At 62.9% G+C, this 24,776-nt stretch overlaps 2 protein-coding genes across 4 annotated transcripts; both read right to left on the bottom strand.

The window, feature by feature from the left end:
• Positions 1-4,423: 4,423 nt before the first annotated feature.
• Positions 4,424-24,363, bottom strand: SCAMP4 (secretory carrier membrane protein 4). Of its 2 annotated transcripts, none has more exons than XM_019433993.2 (7): positions 24,297-24,363; positions 17,540-17,586; positions 15,492-15,620; positions 15,064-15,220; positions 14,213-14,314; positions 7,997-8,114; positions 4,424-6,084 (listed from the first exon to the last, which is right to left on the bottom strand). In XM_019433993.2, the coding sequence occupies exons 2-7, from the start codon at positions 17,544-17,546 to the stop codon at positions 5,905-5,907; spliced, it is 693 nt and encodes a 230-aa protein (XP_019289538.1). In that variant the 5' UTR covers positions 17,547-17,586; positions 24,297-24,363; the 3' UTR covers positions 4,424-5,904. The 2 variants fall into 2 exon arrangements, with proteins under 2 accessions (XP_019289538.1, XP_053752846.1); XM_053896871.1 differs by lacking the exon at positions 24,297-24,363 and adding an exon at positions 18,911-19,166.
• On the bottom strand, positions 17,552-24,382 carry ADAT3 (adenosine deaminase tRNA specific 3). 2 transcript variants are annotated; one of them, XM_019433982.2, is made up of 4 exons: positions 24,297-24,372; positions 21,296-21,376; positions 19,180-20,386; positions 17,552-17,586 (listed from the first exon to the last, which is right to left on the bottom strand). In XM_019433982.2, exon 3 carries the CDS (start codon positions 20,367-20,369, stop codon positions 19,299-19,301), a length of 1,071 nt encoding a protein of 356 aa, XP_019289527.1. In that variant the 5' UTR covers positions 20,370-20,386; positions 21,296-21,376; positions 24,297-24,372; the 3' UTR covers positions 17,552-17,586; positions 19,180-19,298. The 2 variants fall into 2 exon arrangements, with proteins under 2 accessions (XP_019289527.1, XP_019289525.1); XM_019433980.2 differs by lacking the exon at positions 21,296-21,376 and having other exon boundaries at positions 24,297-24,382.
• Between the last annotated feature and the right edge of the window lie 394 nt (positions 24,383-24,776).

Genomic DNA, 24,776 nt, shown 5'->3' with positions numbered 1-24,776 from the left:
GAAGCACGGTGGCCGCTTCTCCAGAGGAATTTCAGCCTAGCCTTAACCCTGAGCTCCAGCCCCGCCCCTGTAAAAAGCTGCGTGGCTATGCAGCTGAAAGATCATGGAAAGTGAGGCCAAGTCTGGGGTTGTGCCAGTAAAAGGCTGTGTGACAATGCACCGATCACCCACCCTCTCTGCTTCTCCGCGTCCTCATCTGTAAGTTAGGACTATCCATAGCCTCCTCAGGTATATTATGGGAATTCATGGAGAAAGAATTTGCCAGCACAGGACCCTCTGCCTCAAATGAACATCTCTCTAATCGCGGAGTCTCTGAAAAAGCAAACGGCCTCTGTGCTTCCTCATTTTGGACCCACTTCAAATGTGGTCCACATGTCCCTGCCTCCTTTTAGCTTTGATCATGGGGACACCATTTGGAAAGCTGGGGTGGGAAGCAGCCCCGCGGGGGCTCTCAGCACAATAAGAACATTGTAAAAAGGGTGAGCTGCTCTCTCCATTGCCCATCCCCCCATCCGGAAAAGCCAAACAAAATCCCAGCCTCCCGATAAATCCCAAACAGCTGTGGATTTCAGGGAGGGCATGGGCAGGAAGCGACCCCTTCTGTTCCTTTACCCTTACGAGAGGCAGGCCCATCTCTCTGCCTGTCCTTGGAGAGACCCCAGCACAGGAACAGGCCTGCATCCTGGGGTCCAGTGACAGCGTACAGGCACAAGCAGGTGCCGGGGGTCACTTTTGTCAAACTGAATTGGATTTTCGCTCCCTGCAGCCAGGCCTTTCCCCCTGTGGGGCAGGCATGCAGACGCGCACATTCCCGTTTTCGAGATGTGGAAACTGAGGTTTACAAAGAAGTGGCTGGCCCACTGTCCCCTGGCTTCAAACTTGCAACGCTGGTACCCTCCGCCGGTGGGTAGCACCCGCCCCCACTGTTCTCCCTCCAGTCCCCCATCCCCCCGCTTGGGGGGAGGCAGCACCCCCCACTCCCAGTCCCAGTGTTTGTGGTGGAAGAGAACGCTCAACCCAAGGTGAGGCCTGGTGCCACACGCTCACAGTTCTGTCTCTCTGTGAGCTCTGGAGGGGAAACCGAGGCCAGAAGGCACGTGAGAGGCAGCCAGTGAGGGGTAGCCAATGAGGAAACCCAGGAGTTTCTGGGAGAGAGTGCAGAAGCTCCCGCGCGTGTAACTACCCACCCCCAAGGTCTCCCATCCTCTGAGAACGGACCCAAGCAAGGCTGTACCATGTGACCAACCAGCCACCTCTGATTGGCCCAGAGCGAGCCAATCAGCTCCTCCTCTGGGATTGCGGGGCGGGACGTATCTCTGTCTGCTTATGTTAAATGTGCCCCAGGCAGTGGTCTTCTGACCTCGTGTGGCTTCTCCGGCATCTGACTCTGGTGGTGTTGAGATGCACCATAGGTGAACAAGCGCCCCAGTGTGCCCCGGCCTCCTGGAACCTGAAACTTCTCGTGCTAAAACCCTGAAAGTCCCAGCAAACCGAGATGGCCTCGTCACCCGAGCATGGGACACGCAATGTGCTATTTGTCACCACAGATCCCAGATGAGGAGCTCCTCCACCCCACTCCCAGGGGGCCAAGGCCTGGGTGAGGTAGAGGGTTGAATAGCGTCAACCCCAAAATTCAAGTCCACCTGAAACCTCAGAATGGGACCTTATTTGAAAATACGGTCTTTCGTCTTTGCAATGGAAATTAAATTCAGATGAGGCCGTGCTGGATCAGGGTGGGCCATGACTCAATGGCTGGTGTCCTTAGAAGACACACAGGGACAGAGTGGACACCCGAGGCATGCAGCCACAAGCCAAGGCGCGCCTGGAGCCCCCGGAGCTGGGAGAGGCAGGACGGTCCCTCCCCTGCAGCCTCCAGAGGGAGAGCAGCCCTGACACAGGCTTCGGGGCTCCAGCATTTAGGAGGATAAATCGTTGTTTCAAGCCACCCAGTTTGCGGTACTTTGAAACGGCAGCCTCAGGAAACTCCCACAGACGTGGACCCAGAGTTGGCCACTGTTTTGGGTTGAGTTGTGGTCCCCAAAAAGGTCTGTCGAAATTCCAACTCCCATACCTGTCCAAGATCAAGGTGTCACAGGGCTATTCCTGCTGAGGGAGAATCTGCCTCAGGCTCTCCCAGCATCGCTGGGGGGATCACTGCAATCTTGGCGTCCCTCGGCCTGTAGAAGCATCACCCCATATTGGCCCCATCTTCACGGGGCTTCTCCCTGCTTGTGTGTCCCAATGTCCCCTTTTTGCAGACACCTGTCGTATTGGATTAGGGCCACCCTCCTCCAGTGTGGCCTCACCTTAACTTGAAAAATTACTCCTTCAATGACCCTCTTTCCAAAGAAGGTCACCTTCTGGGATCCTGGGGACTAGGACTTCCAACGTATAGATGGAGAGGTACTCAACTGAACTCGTAGCAGAGCAAGCACATGGGCACACGGCACGGACCCACCACGGGGGGTACGCACACGGGCACAAGGACCAGCACCCACCACGCTCCACCTGAGTGAGGGCACAGTCAAGGCCCTCCAACCCCCAAAACACGGACAACCTGAGACAGGCTCAGTGCCTTCCAAAGCGTCCCAGAGGGACGGAGCCCCGACTGCCTGTACCTCTGACCTCCCTACTGGCTCCTGCCCTCTCGTCTCCCACATAAAGCTTTCACCCCCAGGCTTTATGTTGGGCCCAGACAGGTCACAACACAGTGAATGCAGCGGCGACGGGAGAATAGAGCTGCCCTCTCTGCAAAAATGAAAAGAATACGACTCATCCCTTTTTCTAAAAAATGTTATTTTTTTAATCTTAGAATGTAATGAGCATATTTTTAAATAACATTAACAAATGTTAAACTTTGTCTTAAATTCTGGTTAGTCCTAGTACTTAACTGGGAGAGGCAGGAAGGACCGGTCCCTGGAACTTGCAGAGGGAACACAGCCCCACGGAGACCTTGATCTGGGATGGTCCGGCCCCCAGGATTTGAGAACGCTGAGCCCCCACACCGCCCCATCATCCCCACCAGGGCCTTTCCGCCTGCCTCCCCTGGATTGCAGGCTCTGCCCTCCAGAAGGTGGGAGGATAGACGCCTGTGGCTTAAGCCCCCAGTTCATGATCTCCTGGAGCAGCCACCCAGGCAAACTGTCCCACTCTCAACTCCACCCCCGTCCTCTGTCCTTACAGGTCACCTGGGGGCCGAGGACACGTGCACTCCTTCCTCCGGGCCTGGGCGTCCATCTCCTAGGCCGTCCCCTCCTCCTCCTCCTGTCACCAACACCATCTCCCACCCAGCCCAGGGACACGTGCAGTCAAGGCACAACCACGCAACCCGTGTCCCACGTCCATAGGCACGTCCCCCCAGCACAGCGCACCCCATCTCTTCATGGTTTCATTTCCCTAATATCTGCGGGGCGCCTTCCTGCTGCAGCCGAAACATTTATCTTCACAACTCAGGACATAGCCCAGGAAGCGTCACAGGGCTGCGGGGATCACTGCAATCTTGGCGCCCCTTGGCCTGTAGAAGCATCACCCCATCTCGGCCCCCTCTTCGCGGGGCTTCCCCCTGCTAGTGAGTCCCAACGTCCCCTTTTTAGAAGGACGCCAGTCGTTGCTTTAGGGCCCACCCTACTCCAGCGTGACCTCACCCCAACTAACTATACCTGCAACAACCCTATTCCCAAATAAGGTCCCCTTCTGAGGTCTGAGGGTCAGGACTTCAACGTACGGACCTGGGGGGAGGACACAGCACAACCCACGCTGCTTGCCTGGGGCTTTGCTTTGTCTGGTTTCTGTCCGCAGGTCTCGTTTCCTTCCCGTGGTGGCAAAGCGTCCTGTGGAACAGGACTCCGCCCTCCCTCCTGTGTCCACGCGGGATGTCCACTCTGCCGACAGGCTGCCACGCTGAGCCCCGGGGAGGCCCCTCCAGGTGGGTTTCTGTGAGACCTTCCTGTTTTTATTCCAGACACTTCCACCATTACTTTGCCTTCATGCCAAGTGACGCTGGTTTTTCATTTTCTGCAAACTCCCTTTTTCAAATTAAAAGTCGAGCAGCTGGGGGGCTCAGTCGGTTACGCGTATCTGACTCTTGGCGATTTCGGCTCAGGTCATGATCCCAGGGTCGTGGAATCGGGCGGGGTGCTGAGTGTGGAGGCTGCTTGGGATTCCCCCCCACTGCCACACTCTCTCTCAAAATTAGAAAGTAATAATTAAAAACAAAACCAAAAAAACAGCTAAGCGTATAAAACCAAGTTGATTGAAAAGGACAGGAGGGAAACACACCGTGGAGGTGGATGGGCAGGGCTGAGGGGGTGCCTGTGCGGGGCAGGGTCCACGGGCAGGGCGCAGGGGCGACAGGCCACCGGGGCCGTGCGCCGGGTAGGGCAACACCGCGCCAGCCACAAACGGCCCCGCAGAGGCTCTGCGATGCAGGCAGGACTACGATGTTTATTTCCAGGATCCTCCCCCGTAACAAAACCCACCGTGACGTAACAAAGGTGCCCAGCGCCGCAGGGGCACGGGCTGTGCAGGGGCGAATCCGCACGTGCGCACGCACGGTCCTCCAGGACGGGCTACCGCCTGGCGAGCCGGCCATCGGGAGGGACTCGGCCCCACGGTTAGTGCAATGCGTGCCTCTCACGGAGGCTGAATTGGGGACTTAGTTAAAGGGACCCCCGGGAGACCCAAGGCTTGGGTTTCCCACGCAGGAGGCCTTGACCTTCGGGCACCCGGACCCGGGCGCTTTCTCAGGGACCGCGGCCACCTTTGGACACCACGTGGTGTTCAGCACGAGTAGCCAAAGCAAGCAAGCGTGTGTGGAGAACAAGGCTGGCCGTCCTGGGGCTTCTGGAGAGGCCGGCGACCCGGTGCGGCAGTGTGGGACGGAGAGGGTCCCCGTCCTACCCCGAGGCAGCCAGCTGGGAGGAGAGGGGCAGCACTCGGGGCGCCCGGGAAGCCTGGCCAGCAAGGGCGAAGAGCCCACTACTGCTTCGGACCATCTGTTCACAAGGGTGCTGCAGAGATCCCCATGGGACGTTCGACTGCTCCGTCTCAGAAGGAGCTAGAACAATCGGAGGGGAGAAAAGTGGAGTCTTGTTCCGGTTCCTCACTAAGGCACAGGTTTGTCCTGTCTTCTTTCCTTCCGAAAAGCCGTTCTCCTGAGAAACTCCATCCCCCGCTTCCTGCAGCTCGAGCACAGGGCTGTGAGGCCACAGGCTCCGAGCAGCCGGGGGCAGGCGGTGAGCATGCGGGCCACCCGCCCTCTGCCAGGTGCCGCTGCTTTCCTCGGCTTGTACACGGAGGGGAGAGGCCAGCAGCCCCCCATCCTCCCCCAGAAGGATTCTGCCCCCGGTTTCGGATCTCGACAGAGGTCTACTCCAAGTCCCCAGGAGGAGAGCCACCGCGGGCAGGAAGGCTGGAGCCAGGCTGGCCAATGGCCCCAGCACGGAGCGCGTGGGGCAGGCGGACGGGGAAGCCCAGCTAACGAGCCTCTGGACGACCCCGGAGGCTGGTCCACAAGAGCCCTCTGGCTGCAGGTGAACAGAGACTTAGAAGGACGAGGACATGGGCGACTCGGCCACACGCCAAGCCCGTCAGGAACGAGGTGAGAAGGCAGAGGGCGAGCGGGCGGACACGGGGCCGTCAGCTCTGCAGGAAGGGCGGGTGGGCGGCCTGCTGCTGCCTTGTCCGTGGGGAGGCCTGTGGTCGGCCCTCTGAGACCTCGACAGGAGGGGGCGTGGGCGTTTCGGTAACCAGACAGGACTCGCAGCCAGGGAGGCGTCCTCCTGCTGGGCAGCAGAGGCTGGACCTCCACGCCTGAAGGTGAGATGAACACGAGTGGGCCCCACGCTCTGGCCGGGGGCGGGGGAGGTGGGCGGCGGGGGCGGGCAGCAGGGCTGGTCGGCCCCTCTAAGGCCACTGGCTGCCAGCAGCCGGGTAGCTGGGCACGGTGGGGTACTCGGGCAGACTATTCCCCGAGAAGTTGTTGTACTGAGCCTCCCGAGACGGCGGGTTCCGCCAGGTGCCCGCATTCCACTCTGTCTGTGCCTTCTGGAAACTTCCACCGGCCCCCCGGTAGATCCTGTGCACCTGCAGGGACAGAAGGTGGGGGTGGGGGGCAGAGAAGTGCACGTGACCAAGAGAGACCTCGTGCTTAAGCCTGTGCTTTTCCTAAGCAGACTATAAAATACCAGAACGATCCTTGTGGAGACTTCAGGAAACGCATGGAAGCTGAGGCCGTCCCTCCCAGCTTCTCTCTGTGGACCGCCCCCCCGGACACCCACCCTCGGGCCCCTTGTGATGCTAACAGCCATCCCTGGGCATGACCGGTGGCTTCCAGGCAGAGACCCCCAGAAAGGACTAACTCCCCATGGCCCAGCAGGCCTGTGCTAACAGGCCCCCCACCGCACCTCTGGGAATGCGGGGCAGTACGAGAAATTCTAGAAGTCCTGGAAAAGTCAGTAAGTGAAAACTGGCATTTTAACTCAACGCTCTTGATGCTTAGTGACGCTGAACACTTTCCTCGTTTCTCACTGGGATTTGCCTTTCTTCTTCCACACAACTATTACTAAATATGTTTCTTTTCTTGGAGGCAGTGGGGGGTGTGCAAGACAGAGCCCGCACGGGCCTGACACCTCCGTCCCCCAAGGCCGGCTCACGAGGCTGGCCCTCAGGGGCGTCAGGACCCGGACTCTGGGGCTCCCACCACCCTCGCCGGCAGGGGGCTCGTGTCCCGGAGCTGTCTGTGCAGACACGAGGTTTGCACTGAGGACCTGCTCCCCTCCTGGGGTCTGGGGTCTCCGCCCGAGCCCGGCAGAGGGGCCTGCTGACCGACACCCGGTGAGAACCTGGGCGCTGGGTCCCTTCGTACCCCCTGGAGACCACACTTCACATGTGGTCACGTGCCGTTTTGGGGGGACACCTGGGAGAGGATTCTGGAAGCTTAGCCTGGTGTCCCCGCCCCCACTCCACAAGCCTCTGCCCTTAGGTCATTTTGCTTCTCATCCTTTCTCTGTATCAACCTAGGCCTTGGGGAGACTGCTGAGCCCTGGGGGTCCTCCTGACATGCCCCGCCCCTGGGGCATCTCTTTGTTTTGGAAGCACAGGCTCTCCTTCTGTCCAGGCAGCCTTTCTTTCTGGCCCAAGAGCCCTTTTCAATTTGCATTTGCTTTCTACTCTGTGAGGTTTGCTGCTCGGAAGTCCCTGGTTGGAAAGTCGGCTCCTGCAGGGACCTCGTGGTGGAACCGCCTGGAGGCTCACTCGCGCGTGTTTTCTGCCGGCCCCTCCCTGCCCTCAGACTGTCCACACGGCTGAAGGCATCTGGGGTGCAAACGGTGGGGGGGGGGGGGGGGGGGGGGGAGTGGCAGGATCCTTCTGTCCGCCCAGCCAGGCGCACTCGGGAAAAAGCCTACGTAGGCCAGGAGCCCCACTCAGACAGCTAGAGGCGCGGGGCCAAACGCTCACGACACTCTGCGCGTGCTGGGGGCGCAGCGCTAGAGCCCGCACCACTCCTCTTTCCCACGGGGACTCCACGCACGTCCCCGCGCCCGGGCCTGTGACCACCACCTCCGGGGGGGCTCGAGGCCGCCGGCCAGGTGCGGCCGGCTTCCCCAGCACCGCTCGGTGCGCGTTCCCGCTGCGGCCTCCGCACACCCAGGGCAGCACCGCCCGCGGGAACTTTCCGGCACAGAGACGGCGCCCCTTAACTTTACCTCATGTGACTTTAACCGTAAATGGCAACAAATGTCCGGTGGCGGCCAAATCGGGCAGCGTGGAGTACACCCTGGGACACACAAGTGCGGGGACACTAGTGGGTGGGCCCCCAAAGGCAGGCGCGGTCATCATCAGCCCACACTCTGCGGTTTCCCTAAGCCTGCCTTAGCAGAGATCAGCTCGTCATGGACATTAGGTCACGTCCTGGAACAAGGAGGATACGAGCCCCCAGGGCCCGGGCGATCCGGCGACCGGAAGATGCCGGAAGTCCCGGGCCCAGAGGACTCACCTTTATGATTGCGATGGCCATCATGGCAGCTGACATGGAGAACATGATGGCCGAAAGCAGCATGACCACGGCGGCCCCGACGTTGGTCTGGAAGAACCCGACGGCCGCCAGCCAACCACTGCAAGGGGCAAGAGAGAGCAGCATGGGTGCCAGCACGTCCACCAAACAAGGGCCCAGCATCCTTCATATGTAAACAGCTCCAACAAATCAACAACAACAAAAACGAATGGCAGAGAAATGGGCAATTTGTGCAAGGGCTCGCAGGGGCCAATGCACACATGAAACGATGCTCAAACCCAGCAGTGGGGAATGCAAGCTAGAACGCGGGAACGTGTGGTGTGTGTGAGGGGCCGAGAGGAGCACTGCACCGGTGGGAGCGTGTCCCTTTGCGGGAGCGTGTCCCTTTGTGGGAGCGTGTCCCTTTGCGGGAGCAGTGAGAGTGGCCTACAAAAAGCCCTAAGAGCTCATTTCCTGCACCCTGGCTCTCCTCCTCTGAGAATTCACGCCACAGCAATGACTTATAATGAAAAGCCAGGAGTAACCCAAATGTTCACCAGCCGGAAACACAGCCACACGACAGAATGCTGAGGAGACGTTAACAAAACCAGAGCAGAAAAGAAAGCTGAAGATGAGTCAGGACGGCAAGACTCTACGAGACCCGTTCTGTCCATGGCACATGTGCAAAGTGGAAAGAACACCCACGCCCGCCTCTGGGGGGAGAGACAGAAGATAACTATTGTCGAGATTTTATCATTTTACTGATTTTTTTTTAAAGTAGGCTCCACGCCCAACGCAGGGCCTGAACTCACGACCCTGAGATCAAAACCTGAGGTGAGATCAGGAGTCAGACGCTTAACCCACTGAGCCATCCAGGTGCCCCTTGAGATTTCATTTTTCTAAACAGGTAATAAAGACACACGGTTCAAGGTTCAAGGAATCTAAAGGCTAGGAAATTATCACCAGTTCATTACTATTACTGGAACCATGTGCTTTATTCAGGTTTTGTTGCTGTTCCCCTGGCATCCCTGTTCCAGAGCCTGTCGTGTGGCCACATCCACTGAGAGTCCAGCCAGGTCCCCCCCGCACAGGCTCCTGCGGCCACCCCCGCACCGTGGGAGCGTCACACCCGGAGAGGTGGCCGCCCAGCACGCACGTGGTGGAGCCCCACGTCTCCAGGGGCTGCCCGTATTTGCTCGCGCCTTCCGGAACAGCACGAGGACCGCAGCGCTCAGCAGCACGTGGGCTTTCCCGCAAGCATGTTTAGGGACGATGCCACGCTCCCACCGAAAGGGAAGCTGCGTGTCCTCCTCACCCAAGTGTGGGAAGTGGGGGCAGAGGACCCCTGGCCCACAGGCCCATTCTGTGCTGGGTGCCGGGGCCGAGAATGACCCTGGCGGTGGGGACAGGCCTGCTGCCTGTTCCCACTCAGCCTGGGGGAGGTGGAAAAACTACTGGGGGCGCCCGGAGGGCTCGGTCGGCCAAGCGTCCGCCTCTCGATTTCGGCTCGGGTCGTGATCCCAGGGTCATGAGATCAAAGCCCCACGTGGAGCTCTGTGCCGGGCGTGGAACCTGCTTGAAATCCTCTCTCTCCCTCTGCACCTCCCCAAAATAAAATTAGAAAAATTTTGAAATAAAAAACTTAAAAAAAAAACTAAAAAAAGAAAAGCCACTGGGAGGGGAGACTCAGCTGGGTGTTTAGGTCGAGGGAGAGGTAGGTGGGAGCCCATAGTGGGTGTGAGCACAGCTAGGCAGCTGCAGGGCCAGGCGGGCACCAGGCGCTCCTGGGAGGGGAGAAACGCTGGCTCTGCTGGGGGTGTCACCTTGGGGATGAACATCCTTCCACCAGATCTGGGGCTCTGGAAAGAGGGGCCGGTGGGCGGGGGCCCCAGCCTGAGGATCGTGGTCTCCGGGGAGGGCGAAGGCACCCACGGGCTGAACGTAGGACTGGGAGTCTGCCCCAGGCTCCCAGCAAGCCCAGCAGTGAGAATAACCTCCTTTATTACCCAGGATGACAGCACTCAGGTTCTAAGGACAGCAGGTGACAAACCGGCCTCCGTCAGGACCAACTGGATGAGCGACGGAGCCTGCCGCATGCCACCCTTGTCGGGGAGACACCACGGCATCAGGGCTGGGGAGCAGGGAAGATGGAGAGGGCAGGGCTCAGGGAGGAGATGAGGGGGTGCTGCTGGGTGCTCCCCCAGAGAGTCTCAGGAGCTCGCGGGGCTGGAACCAGGGACAGGACAACATGCACGTAAAAGAACGATGCGGACACAAGACCTGGGGAGTCTGGCAGCTCCCCAGGAGGTCAACTCAGCTGCCGCGTCACCAAGCAACCTGGCAGCCGAGTGCACACCCGAGACACCGAGACCTGTGTCACAGCGGCACTACTAACGGCAACGCCCATAGACACCCAGAGCCCGTGAGCTGTGGACGGAACCACAGCGTCCACCGCACACGCGCACAGATGACCGTGTCTACCGCGCATGCGCACATCCCTCGGCCGCGAGGCCCCCACCCCGTCGCCCCACGGGCCGACTCTGAACACACGACACTCAGGGAGGGAACGAGACACCAGAGGCCACATGGGGTGTGAGTCCACTTGTGTGAAAGGTCCAGAAAAGCTCATCCGGGGACAGGGAGGGGGCTTGTGGGGGCCGGGGGAGCGGGTGGGGGTGACGGCCAATGGGGGCGAGTTGTTTTCGGGGCAATAGAACATTCTGGCACTAAACAGAGGTGATGGCTGCACCACCTGTGAACGTACTCTAAACCACTGAATTGTTCACCTTAAAAGAGCGAATTTCTGGTCTGTGACACGTACCTCACCAAAGCCATTATTCTAAAAACTGAAGTCTGGGAAACTACAGGACAAGCAAGCCTGTTTCTTCGATGAATCGATCAGAAAAAGACTGGGAAGAGCGAAGACAGAAAACGACTCATGGAGACGTGCGTGCCTCATCTGGGTCTGACCCGGAAGGACGGCTAAAGCAGAACATAATTCAACGCCACGTGGAATCCTGAGCAGGGGGGCAGCCGTGGGGACGCGGCGGAAATCCAAACGCGGCCCACGTCTGAGCACCGGCACTGCAGCCGCGCACACCTGGGGTCGTACCAAAGGCGTATCAGACACCCCTGCTGGCGCACGGCCACGCGCTGTCCCGTCTCCGCGCCTCTCTGTAAACCTCCAAGTAGCCTGACATAAAATACCCTGTTCAAGGGGCGCCTGGGAGCCTCAGTCGGTGAAGCGGGTGAGTCTTGATCTCAGGTTTGTGAGTTCAGGACCCACGGTGGCCATAAAGATTACTTTACAAATAAAATTGGGACACTTGGGTGGCTCAGTCAGTTAAGCATCCGACTTCGGCCTAGGTCATGATCTCGTCGTGGTTCATGGGTTCAAGCCCCACGTCGGGCTCTGTGCCGACAGCTCGGAGCCTGGAGCTGCTTTGGATTGGGTGTCTCCCTCTCTCCCCCTCCCCTGCTCACGCTCTCTCCCTCTCAAAAATAAACATTAAGAAAAGTTTTTTTAATTAAAAAAATTACTAAGTAAAGTTGAACTCATGAACCAAGCCACCCAGGCGCCACCCAATGTGGGTTTTGAACTCACAACCCCGAGATCAAGGATTGCACGCTCCACGGACTGAGCCAGCCTGTTTAAAAAAGACAGGATCTCAGCGAGCGGACGGCACGAAGGACTTTAGGTTGGTCTGTGAGGCGTGAGGCAGCATCACGGTCTCGCACGTAGGGACACTGCGTAGGATACTTGTACGTCCTGAAAGTTCTTCTCCTTTATGAGTTCGCGGGGAAGCGTCTGCGGAGGAGATGACCCACGCGTGGAGCGTGAGGGGGGCAACAGACCCGCAGGATACAGAGCTGGCTGCGCAGCGCGGCCGGCACCCCGAGAGCACCCTCTGAGGACGCGCTGGACCGTCTCCGGGAAGCGCCCAGCGGCCGCTCCGCGTCCCACACGGAAGGTCGCGAGCAGGGACTGGCCGGGGCCACAGCCGCGGTCCACCCGGCCACCGGGGACCAGGACGGGGAGACCCTGGCCGGGCTTTCAGGGGGAGTGCGGTTTGGTGAAGCACACCTTCGGTCCCAACCCCCTGCTCCGCGCCCTGAGGAGGCCAAGGGGCCGGCGGGGAGGCCGGGGGTGTGCCAGCACCAGGCAGTCCACCTGTGTGACAGTCAAAGAAGCCACAGCAGGGCAGGGGGGTGGGGCGCGCCACACACTTGGGGAAATGAAAGCACCCGGAGGCCCTGCCCCGCTTGTGCTGGCCCCAGGCCTAGCCTTGCGACAGAACGGGAGCGGTGACGAGCTTCGGGAGAGCGGATGGGCCTGCAGCGTCCCCCTCCCCCTGCCTCCCCCTAATTTTCCAGAGCAGCTCTCTGCCCAGGCTCACCAGCTGGTTGGTCACCGTCCCCTGCTCTGTTTGGCCTGCACTCAAAGAGGGCTGGGACGTTCCTGAAGTCCCCTTTCTGCAAGCCAACCCCCAAGGAAGGTGCCCACCATGCCAGCCCAGTGTGGAAAACGGCGTGGGGGTGGCACCGGGCAGAAAAGAGCCCGCACGGGCCTGACACCTCCCGCCCCCGAGGCCGGCTCGCGAGGCTGGCCCTCAGCAGCATCCGGACCCGGACTCCGGGGCTCCCGCCACCCTTGCCGCCCGGGGGCTCGTGTCCCGGAGCTGTCTGTGCAGACACGAGGTTTGCGCCGAGGACCTGCTCCCCTCCTGGGGTCTGGGGTCTCCACCTGAGCCCGGCAGAGGGACCTGCTGACCGACCCCAGTGAGAACCTGGGCGCTGGGTCTCTATGCCCCCTGGAAACCACACCTCCCACACGGCCACATGTTGTTTTGGGGGAATTAAGTGCCTCCTGGGGGACACCCTGGGAGAGGATTCTAGAAGCTTGGCCCAGTGTCCCCGCCCCTGCCCTCCATCCCTTTGCCCTGAGTTCAAATTACTTCTCTGTATAAACCGGGGCCTTGGGGACGACAGGCTGCTGAGCCCTGGGTGTCCTCCCGGCACAGCCCCGCCCCTGGGGTCCGAAGCCAGCCCCTCACTGGCCCTGTAGACCGAGATCTGAGAGAGCATCAGAGACAGCTCATCTGCCCGACAGGTGCAAAGACCCAGAGGAAGGGTGTATCTTGGAAACGGTCCCAGGCGAGAGGGGACTTCAAGCCTCTATAAAGGGGGCAGAAGACACGGGAGGGAGCTGAGGAGCAGGTCCAGGAGGCCACCAGCACCCACCCGGGGCCTCGAGCAACAAGACAGCACACGTTCGACGTGCGGTGACCAGGACAGAGCCTCGTGGCTCTTCCAGGGCAAAGAGGAAAGAGTGACAGGAGTGAAACCCAGGAGGATGGCAGCAGGGTGTCTCCAGCTGAGAGCTGGAGACACGGCGAGGGCCACGGCGTGTGACACCTGCCCTCAGGGGACGAGCTCCCGATACCGAGATTTCGACCGACAGGCCGAGCAAGACACACGTGAGCACAGAGGCGCGTGATGTCACGGCACCGACCAAGCAGAGCCACACACACGCGGCCGTGGCTGTTGCCCACAGGACGCTCAGTGCCGCAGACGTGACCTGGGGGTGCCCACATCCTCATCCTGGGACTTGTCCCCTCATGCAGCAGAGGGGACCTTGTCAAGGCCCCCGAGGCGGGGGTGACCCTGGGTGCCCAGCATCCTCACGAGGTCCCACGAGAGCAAGGCGGAGCCAGGCGACCCGAGCTGCTGGCCGTGAGGATGAGGAGAGCCCGTGGGCCAAGGATGCGGCGCCTCCGGGAGCCGGGAAAGGGAGGAGACGGGGCTCGCTGGGGCCCCGGGCGGGGGGGATTCCAGCCCTGCGCACACCTGGCCGTGAGGCCCGTGTCAGATCCCGGAGCCCAGAGCTGTGAGATAAACCTGCTTCCCTCCGAGTCCCCACGTTTGCCGTGATTTGTTCCGGCAGCCATGAGACCAGGTACGAACCCGTCCAGGCAAACTGAAGGCCGGCCCTCTCTCCGGCTGTGCCCCGAGCCGCTCCTCCCAGGACATGCCACCGGACCGCACTTCCCGGTGGCCCCGGTGGCCCGCGAGCGCGTCCTGGGCAGAACCCGGAGGGCAACAACCCCCAGCCCCCCCCCCCACCCCCCCACCGCCCCGTGCGGGTGCTCACGATGGCCGGGGCACCGCTGAGCACCCACACGTCACACCGCTGCGCCACAGCCCAGGGGCCCGGCTCACCACGCGCCCCATCCTGAGAGGCCGATCGCCTGGATGACGGTCAGGACGAACTGGGCTCCGAAGATGAAGAAGAACGCCATGAAGTTGAAGGAGCTGTCGGCCCTGCGGAGGGAGAGGACGGCCGTCACCGCGTGCACGCACGGCCGGTGAGGGGACTGGCTGCCTCCCCGGGTCAGCCCGGGTCTCGGTGACCACCTAGGGGCAAACGCGGCACGCTCCTGAGTCGTGGGGCCCACTGGGGGCGAACATCCACAGGAGCCAAGAGGTGCCAGTGACCCAAGTGTTCGCAAACGTATGAGCAGCCAGACACAGGCACACGTGTCCACTTCGCACGCGCACGTCCCTCGGGCCGCGAGCAGGAGGAGGTGCCCACGCCCGCTGCCCCGCTGCCGGACCCAGACACGAGAGGCCACACGGGGTGTGAGTCCACGTGTGTGGAACGTCCAGAACAGGCTCATCCACGGACAGGAGGGGGGCTCGTGGGGGCTGGGGGAGGAGAGGGGGTGGAACAGGGATGGAACGTTCTGGAACTGGAAAGAGGTGATGGATCCACAGCCCCGTAAAGATACTGGAAACACTGATACACGAAGCGTCTCCCGACGAAGTTATTGAAAGACAACGGGTCGTGGTTGGCTGTAGCCCGCAGACCGTGAACATAACCTGTCCCCCGCCAACCGGACAGGAGGAGGGACCCAGGCACCAGGCACAGAGCAGGTGCAGGTCCCGAGAGTGAGAGCGGGAGCTGCATGGACCTGAGCACACGCGGTCAGGTGTCCTGGCTCCCCCCCCCCCCCCCCCCCCCCCAGCTCCAAGCACCAGACGCTCCAAGGCCGCCCCGCACCCCCACTCACCGAAAGGCCTTGTACGCAGGCCGGAACCAGCACACGTAGCCGCAGGGGGAGAAGAGCAGTAGCCAGACCAGGGCCAGGCCGAAGTTGGCTCCCGAGCCGCCACCGATCCACCAGGCCAGGCAGGCGATGAGGTTGACCCCCAAGGTGACACAGTAGACTGGGCGGGGGGAGGGGGGAGAGGCGAGGAGGGTGAGCCTGGGCGGAGGGCTCCGGGCCGGGCCTCTCGGGCCTCTCCCACCCGCCGGGCGAGCAGGGCTGCGGCTCTGCTCAGCGTGGGCACCAGGGGGGCCAGAGAACAGCTCAAGGGACATCATTTGGTTGGAAAAACGGATTTATCCCAGAACCCTTGGGCTCTCACCGCCCGGGAGGGGGCAAGCTGTGGCCCGGAGGTGCCCCATGCCCGCCCCCGCCCCACCCCGGCCGCTCACACAGCCAGAGCTGGTAGATCTTCTTCACCAGGAGCTGGTGCTCGATGGGTATCTCGTCGGAGAAGTTCTGGTAGAAGCAGGGCTTCAGAGGGATGAACTTGGGCAGCGGCGGGAAATTATTCTCCTTTTCTGCAGAGACAGAAACCACCGCAAAACAAAACCAGGCTAAGGGACCCAGTGACAGGCCCACACACGTCCCTGTCCTGGTCCTCAGAACCCGTGGACATGTCACCTCACGTGGCAGAGGGGACCGTGTCAAGGCCCCTGAGGCGGGGGTGACCCTGGGTGCCCTGGGTGCCCGGCGTCCTCACGAGAGGGAGGCCGGAGAGCCGGGCGGACCCCGCGCTGCTGGCCGTGAGGATGAGGAGGGGCCGCGGGCCCAGGATGCGGCGCCTCTGGCAGCCAGAAAAGGGGGACACGGGTCTCCCTGGGGCCCCGGGAGAACCGGCCCTGCCCACGCCCAGGTGTTAGGACTTCGGAGCCCATAATCGTGGTTTAAATCACTACGTTGTGGTGATTCCTCAGAGCAGCCACAGAAGACACGCAGACTCAGTGGCAGAACACAAATGCTGGTGACAGCTGCCTCGAAGGAAGGTTCTGGCATCCTGAACGTATGAGCTTCCTGGGGAAGCTCTAAGAAATGACCACAAACCGGGAGGTATCAACTATAGGGATTTACTCTCTTCTAGTCCCGGAGCCCAGAAGTCTGAGGTCAAGGTGTCCATGACCTCATACCACCGTGTGGCAGGACACGACTCCCAACTACCTCAGGGCGCCAGACCACGAACAAAACAGAGAGGACCCCTGCCCTCGAGGTGCTGCCCTCCTAGGCAGGGGGAGCCCGGCAGTAATCATATGGGAGATGTCACGTGCAGGCCACCAGGGATGTGTGCTGGGTGCTGGTTAGCTGTGATTTAAGAAGCGGGTCAGGGTAGGCCTCACTCGAAAAGGCAGAATTGGAACCAAGACTCCAGAAAGCGAAGAGGAGAGGCCGGTGGTTCTGGCCCCTGCAAAGGCCCCGGGGTGAGTGCCAGGTGCTCTAGAGGCAGCGGGGAGACCAGGGGCCGGAGGGGAGGACAGGGAGAGGCAGACCATACCATACTGGTCACAGAGAAGCCCCAGGCATCTACCAAGGGACACAGGAAGCCGTGGAGCATGCCAAGCCTGAGCCCGGCGGGGTTCGACCCCACCCCGAGCTTGCTGGCTCTGCGCCTGTGTGATGAGACACGGGGAAGGGCCTCCCCGGCACAGCCTCCGTGCCACGGTCACAGGTCACAGCCCTTCGCGGTTCCTGCCCGAGGCCCCAGCAAGGACCTCACCTGGCCCCTGCCCCGCTGCTCTCCCCTCCCCTGACGTGTGACCCCTCCCCCCGCTGCCCACAGCAAGGACGGGGTGACGCCTCCAGCGGCCAGGCGGCCAGCACACCCTGTGCCGAGGGGGGAGACAGAAAACCACCAGGCAAATCACACGCCCCTTGAAACCCTGTCTTCTTGGCAGATGAAAAGCCCCAGGGGAACGTTGTGCGCAGATTTGGGACTCGGGGGGCCCGAGTTCCAATCCCAGCAGCAGCACCACCAGCTGACCCCAGGCACCTAGGGCCCCAGCCGCCCTACACCTGAGCTCGGGGGCAGGGTGACCCTGTCTGGAAGGCGTGTCCCTGTGGTGCCTGGCCGTGGCTTCAGGGCCCCACCCCTCCTCCTGAGCGGGAGGGGGGCAGGCAAACCCACGAGGGAGTGAGGGTGTCATCTTACGCACGTAGGGATGAACCCAGATGTACCAACCTCACGCCTACACTGATGTCAACCCCCCAACGGGCCCCAAGGCAGAAGGCCTGGCCGGGCCAGCTACTCCTATGGAGACCGGCCTCTCCCTCTAATCTGGCTCCAAGCTAGGAGGCAGCCCCGACACCCGTCGTGGGAGGAGGGGAGCGAGGTGTGCGCCCCTCCCCGCGGTGGGGGGCATTACGGTCCGTCCGGCCACCAGGGGACGCTTCCCAGAGGAACAGACAAGCTGGATTCCCCGCTGCAGGGCCTCCGGGCGAGACTTACCAGACATTTCCGCTGTGACAACTGGCGGGGCCGAAGCCTACAGCCACCTGGAGGGGAGACAGCCACAGTCAGGGGGTCCCCAAGGCCACTGGGGGACCCCCACACCAGCTGTGTGCCCAGCAGCACCCACGGGTGGAGTCCTCACCTCCAGGCCACCCCAGGGATGGTCTGGTCCCAGAGGCCAGTCCCCTGCACCACCTCCCTCCAGAGCCCCATCGGCAGCTGGCAGGAGAGGGGTCAGGCTGTTGCCAGGTCACACACCGGCCAGAGCCAAAATGTTCCTGGGACCCCCCCCCCCCAACCTACCCCATGCCCTCCCCACCCCCCAGGCTTTCTCTTTATCCACGACTGGCTCTGAGCACCTCCTCGGGGCCACAAAGCCCAACTTGTGAGACACTGAGAACTGGGTTCGCGCTCACTGCTACGTGACACACAATCAGTCACACGACCTCTCTGGCCTGCGGTTGTCGCCCCTGCAAGCCTCGCAGAGCTGAGGATCGCGTCACGACCCGAGCCAAGCACGTGGCACCCCAGCGGCCCTTCTACGTGCAGCCACGTGAGCTGGTGTCACACGGCGGCCCCACGTACCAGGCTGCCACTAACACACACACCCGAAGAGAACGCGCCGGTCCCCGAGGGCTCTGCGGGTGGGCACCGCCATCTCCAGGAAATGAGCCGCAACGCGGCCTTGCCCGGCACCCACCGGGGCCTCACGGCACAGGTGAGCCCGGCGTGGGCAAGGGAACCGTACCTGGAGGCGGGCAGGGGGACGGGAACCCACAGACGTCTTTCTCACGCACAGCCCAGGCGAGAAGGTTCCAGTGACGTGACGCGGAGTTTCCAGGGTCCACGCCCCCGAGACCCTCCCGCCCGCACCGCCCATCCACTGCACTAGCTCGAGGGCAGACCCCCTGCCCCGGCCCCAGGGGCTAGGACGGGCCGGGAGGGCTCAACGGCGGCGGGCTCAGAGCGAAGACCACCCGGGGCCCCCAGCTGGCCCGGTGATCCAATCACGCACGGCTGTTAAAGGGACGCACGTCGCTCCTAGCACTACCTGCTCTGCGGCAGACCCCCGGCTCAGCCCCTCTGGCCAACTGTGAAGGTCAGGAGCCGGGCTGACCGGAAGGAGCCTTTCGGTGGGGTGAGTCCAGGCCGGCAGGCTACACCCTAGCGTAAACACACGCTGGCCGGCCACGCCCTTCCAGACGTAGCACGCAGGCAGAGGCCCCGCTCCCAGGGCCACGCTCTCGCCCCACTTGGCTCAGAAGCTCCCCTTCCGCTGTACAAACCCCACACCCGGGAGGAAGCGGTCATTCCGACCAAGGTACCCTCGGCCACCACGGCCCCATGCCTCCGTCAACAGACACCGACCTGGTTTGGGGGTGTTTATTTTCACATGTAGAGCCGCTCCGTGACACCTGACACACGGGGGACACCGTCCCAGTGGACCCTCGGGCTGGGGGCAAAGGGCAGCTGGAGGAAGGAAGTCCGAGTGCCCGGCTCCCCGGCCCGGGCCGGACCCCCGCTAAGCTCAAGCCCAGGGAAGAGCTCAGTTGGGCGCAGATGCGTCCCCACACACCGGTGCAGACAGCACAGGGTCTGGCTCCGGGCTGGGAGACGTGAACGTCCCTCCAACTGACCGGCAGGATCACAGCCGGGACGAGGACGGATGCAGGGGCCCGCCGGTGGAGTCTGCCGGGAGGCTGAGATGCCAGGGGAGAGCCCGGCCCGGGGTCCGAGGTCCAGCGGGCACGGCCGCCTACACGAAGGGGTGCAGCCGGCGGCACTGGGCCTCCAGAACACCACGGAACACCTGGAAGCGGTGGTTGAGGTCCGGCCGGGCGTGGATGCGGAAGCGGGTGCCCAGGGCACCGTCGGGCGACGGCGCCCCGTAGAAGACGCGCTGCACGCGGGAGTGTACCAGGGCCATGGCGCACATGGCACAGGGCTCGCGGGTGACGTAGAGATCGTAGCCGGTACACACGTAGGGCAGGCCGTCCCCGTGCGCGTCCCCGTCCTCCTCCAGCTTGCGCACAGAGCCCGCGCGGACGCCCTGGGGGACGACGGCGGCCGGGGCGAAGGAGCAGGCAGGGTAGGGGCGGAGGTCATAGGCGCCGCGCCCCTGGCCCCGCGCCACCAGGTCGATGCACACCATGGTGGCATGCAGCAGGGGGCTGGCCGCGCTGCTGCAGTCATGGCCCGTGGCCAGCACGCGGCCCGAGGACGGGTCCACCACCACCGCCCCCACGGCCCTCAGGCCCCTGGCGGCCGCCTGCTGCGCCGCCCACACGGCCCGCTCCATGTGGCCCTGCATCGCCGCCTGCTCCTGCACCGAGAAGAGCCGTCCGGCCAGGGCACGGGCCACCTGCCTGTCCTCGTGGAAGGACGTGGGCCAGTGGGCGCGCGCCTCCTCGAACTGGCCTCTGGTCAGGGGCGGCCGGGCGGGCACGGGCACCAGGAAGGGCTGCCCCAGGCCGCGAGGGTCCACGGCCGGCCGCGGGAGGAGCTCGGCCAGCGATCTATCACCCGGGGCCGGCCCCGCCAGGCACAGCAGCATCTCCAGTGCGTGCGGGCGGCTGGCATCGCGGCTGGGCCGCACCCTCTTGAGGTGAGGCTGGGCGGGCAGCGGGTGCACGGCCGACACCTCCTTGAGGAGGCGCGAGGTCTGACGCTTGTCGAGGACGGGCGCGGCGTAGGCCAGCACCAGCTCCACGTCCTGGGACTGCTGCTCGGACAGGACCGGGAGGGCTTGCCACGGCGCAGGCGCTGGCTGGGGGCTCGCGGCCTCCTCGTCCCCACGCTGCTCCGCGAGGCCCGGGGCGGGGTCCATCCTCGGCAGGGCTCCGACTGTGGGAGACAGAGATCGGGGCAGAGCATCATCCCTCAGCCGCAGGAGTCCGTCCCAGGTCCCAGGTCCCAGCGTGCGGCATCCGAAGTCCGGGAGCTCTGCCCACGCGACGCGCACCGCCGGCCGCGCTCGCCCTCAGATCCTACTAACTCTTGGTCTGCAGAGCTTAGGCCATCACTGGCATCCTTTTCTCCCTGTGCGAGGTGCCACGGGTGAACGTGAGCGGTCTCGTGAAGCGTCTTCACGCTGACTACGTGCTCAGGTGCTCACGTTCCGTGTTTCAGGTTAAGCGAACGCATCTTTACAGCGAATTTCACCTGCTTCTTTGCGCATTTTTTTGGAAACGCGGCTTCTAAAACGCTTAACGTTTCGTGCGTACCCCGCGTCATAACCCCGTCGGTCAGCACCGCCTCGGGTTACATCGGAGCTGAACCACTGGTCCTCTCGACGAGATTCAGAGGCATCAAAGGTGCCACCGTGTGCCCGGAACACACCGTCCTCTGGAGTCCTGGGGTGGACCAGCCCCCTGCCCCTTCCCCGTGGACAGGAAAGTGCTGGGATCGTCTTACAGCCGTGGGCTTTCACCCTCTCTGATGCGCCTGAGCCGCCCAGAACCTCACTTACTCATCGGTCGGAGCCCGCTGGAGGGCACAGGGCACCCTCGCCCACCGCGGTCCGTCCTAAGCTCATGATACAAATTTGACAAACGCACAGAATCGGGGGGGCCCGCGGCAGCCACAAGAGGCAGAGAGCGGAGAGGGGCCCCGCGTGCGTTCCCAGTACTGTGCCCGGCAGGGCCCGCAGCACCGACCCTGAATCTGCTCCCGGCACACACCACGCTCAGGACCCCACGGCCCGCACCGGTCACGAGGCTCCCACTGTCTCCACGGCAAAACACACCGTCTCACCTGTCCTCCAGGAGCACAGCCGCTGAGTGACACAGGCAACAGGGGGCTGTCAGGGGGACGCCGCCGGCGGGGGTGCCAGCTCTGAGGCAGAAGGGGGAAAACCCGCAGCACAGTCACCGTGTGAGCCAGTGGCCGCTCCCCTCCACGCCCAGGCGGGTGCCCACGAGAGCCGAGAACACACGTCCACAAAGAACCCCGCACACGTGTGTCCACAGCAGCCAGACGGCGGATACAGCACAAGCGCCCTTCAGTGGATGAACGGACGGATACACGCGCCCACCGCGAAAGGTTCACGTCCCTCGGCCGCGAGCAGGGGCGAGGCGCCCGCCCCCGCCACCCCGCGGACGGACCCGAACGCACGACGGTCAGGGAGGGAACGGGCCACGAGAGGCCACACGGGGTGTGAGTGCGCCTGCGTGAAACGTCCGGAACGGGCTCATCCACGGACGGGGAGGGGGCTCGCGGGAGCCAGGGAGGGGATGGAGGAGTGACTGGTGATGGGGACGAGGCTTCCTCTGTGGGGGGCATGGAGATCTCTGTAAGAAGACAGCGAGGAGAGTCCGGCACCCCTGCGGACGTACTGAAAACCCCAGAGCCGGACGCTTTCAACGGGTGAGCCGCAAAGCGGTAAGGCTGCTAGAGAAAGCGGGGAGGGGGAAGGACACGGGGCAGGCGCGAGGTCAGCAGACTCCACGCGAGGCCCAACCACTGGTGCGGTCCCCACCACGTGTCCTCCCAGTGACACAGGAGGGAGCTCCTGGAACTGTCCCCGTTCCACAGGACAAAGACAAGGCTCTGTGGGGTGCAAGGCCTTGCCTGGGGCCACAGGCAGGCAGAGTCACGATGTGACCAGGCTCTGGCCAGGCGGGCCAGCTCACCGCCTCTGCCTTCGGAGCCCCTGCGTAGGGCAGGGGTCCTGAGCCTCTCCCACAGATAAGAAAGAAGCAGCTTCAGGGCACCTGGTGGCTCAGACGGTTAAGCGTGGACTTCAGCTCAGGTCAAGATCTCACGGTTCGTGAGTTCGAGTCCCATGTTGGGCTCTGCACTGACAGTGTGGAGCCTGCTCGGGATTCTCTCTCTGCCCCCATCCCGCTCTCTCAAACTCAATAAACTTTAAGAAATAAAAAAAATAAATAAAAGAAAAAGAAAGAAGCGGTTTCAGGAAACAGTGACCCGCCTGAACCCCCAACCCCAACGTCCGGAGGGGAGTGCCAGCACGGGGGCAAGCAGTGTCCACGCACGCGTGTTCCGTATAAACACGCCCAGGGATGTGGAGCAGGATGGGGTCGGCTGCTGGACCTGGGCTCCTCCTCTGTCCCCAAAGCCCCAGATGAGTCCCCAGCTCCAGGCACCTGGCTGCCTCTACCCACCCCCCCCCCCCTGCTGGTCTCGCCCAGCTCAGTCCCCACCCTGGCATCTGCAAGGACAGCCGCGGCGGGCTCAGAACTGCCTGTGTACGTTTCTGGTTGCAGCGCCTCTGCCTCTGGTGCAGAAGTCCAGGGCCCGGGAGCACTAACAGCATCGGCGGCCCCCAGAGGGTGTGCTGGGCCAGGGAGGTGGGACCCTAACCTCAAGTCCCCTTGGCAGCTTAGGCACCTCCCCACTGGAAGCACGGGTGCTCCGGGACCCCCCGAAGATACGGGGCAGCTGGCTCTGGGAGGGAGACAGCAAATGGCATTTATACACCCCGGAAAGCGTAGGCTCGAGGCCTCATCTTGTCCCTGGGTGATGAAGGCAGGCCAGAACCTGGACCTGGGTGTGTGTCCTGCCCTGTCCTAGAAGTCCACACCCAGCCCGGCTGTTCCCTGCCTGTGAGACCTTGGGCACCTGCCCTAGACCCCACCCTCAGTGCCCCCTCTGAGAAATGGGAACCCATCACCACCTCCCAAGGCTGAGAAAAGCCACATGAGCTCCACGCTGTCCCAGGGTACAGCTCCCAGGGGGCGCGGTGCCCTGTGGTGGGCAGTCTAGGAAGGCTCCTGGGAGGCGGTGACCCCAGCTGGACCCAGAAGGCTGGTGAGGCAGGGTGGGGAGTCCTTGGCAGAATCTCCGAGGGCTAGTGCCCTGTGGTGGGCAGTCCAGGAGGGCTCCTCGGAGGCGGTGACCCCAGCTGGACCCGGAAGGCAGGGGAAGCAGGGTGGGGAGTCCTGAGCAGAAGGAACAGACGGCTAGAGCCTCACACACGCCCACAGGGCGGTAGCTGCTGGATTCCAATCCAGTTTCCAGGGCTTGGCTGCCACCTGCGTCCCTAACAAACTCCCCATTGGAGTGGGGCCGCTAAATTCGAATTCTGGACATGCGCAGAATTTGCGAGCGCGGTGGGGTCCCTTGCAAGCTCTGAGGCTTGACGCGAACACGGACATCGCTTGTCGTGTACACAGAATTCTAACCTCCCGGCGCGTCCTGCGCTTCACCTGCCCAACCTGGCCACCCTACAAACGGCCCCTCTGTGTGTGACAGTTCGCGAACACTGGGCATGTGGGGTGTGGTAGGAGACCCCTTATCCGCGGAGCCAGGGTAAGAGAAGGCCTCGAAAACCCACTCTTTCAGTATCAGGAAAGTTTAATGTTTGCCACGTTTACCAACGTTTAAGACGCCAGGAGCTGGCGGGAAGCTAGTGAAAGGGAGGACCGGAGGCAGGGGGCTGGCCGCGATGACCCCAAGCACGCGCACAGGGGAAGGGGAAGGGGAAGGGGAAAGGGAAGGGGAAGGGGAAGGGGAAGGGGAAGGCGATGGGAGGAGAGGGGCAGCTGGCTGTACGGGGCCTCCACCCCCGGCCGCAGGGGCGCACGCACGCGCAAAAGGTCGACGGGCGCGGGGAGCGGCGGCCCGCGGCCCGGGCGCCCCGCGCGCACGCGCACACGAGCGGATGCCCCCTGCTGCCTCCTCGCGCCCCGCGCGGCCGGCGCCCCCACGCCAGCCGAGGCTCCTTGACTGCCCCGGCTCGCCGCCCGTGGGAGCCGGGGCCGCGAGAACCGAACCCCCGGGTCCGCGCGCTTACCTGAAGAGCCGCACGCGAGGACTGCGCCTCACAAGTCTTAGCAACCGACCGCTGCCCCGCCTCCGCCTGCGCCGCGCGGCACGACGGGAGCGTAGTTCCAGGGGCGGGGTCGGCGCGGGACTGGGGCGGGGTCCGGACTACAATCCCCACAAGGCTGCGCGCCTGGCCGCCGAGCGCCGCCCTTCTCTCGAGTGCGGGTGAGCGCGGAGTTGAGGGTTCAAGACCTCCTGCGGGCGGCCGGAAAAAGAAAACTTTGGCTGCCGTTTAGGGAGTCAGAGTAGGGGGACTGAGGCAGAGGGGCACACGACCCCCAATGTGACGCTCCCCCAGCCCAGGTTGCTGCTGCCACATGGCTCCTAAAAGGGCTGTCCCCAGAGACCCAGATGGATGGGTCAGGTTCCCATAAGGGTCTTAGGAGTGGGCGATGCTTGGCCTCAGTTTTCCCATCTGTACAGTGGATGAAGGGGACCTCTTGACTCT

The sequence above is a fragment of the Panthera pardus genome, unplaced genomic scaffold (genome assembly GCF_024362965.1).
Source record: "Panthera pardus isolate Hobbes unplaced genomic scaffold, ASM2436296v1 HiC_scaffold_8, whole genome shotgun sequence".
Classification (NCBI taxonomy): Eukaryota; Metazoa; Chordata; class Mammalia; order Carnivora; family Felidae; genus Panthera; species Panthera pardus.
This window is presented reverse-complemented; position numbering and strand designations above follow the sequence as displayed.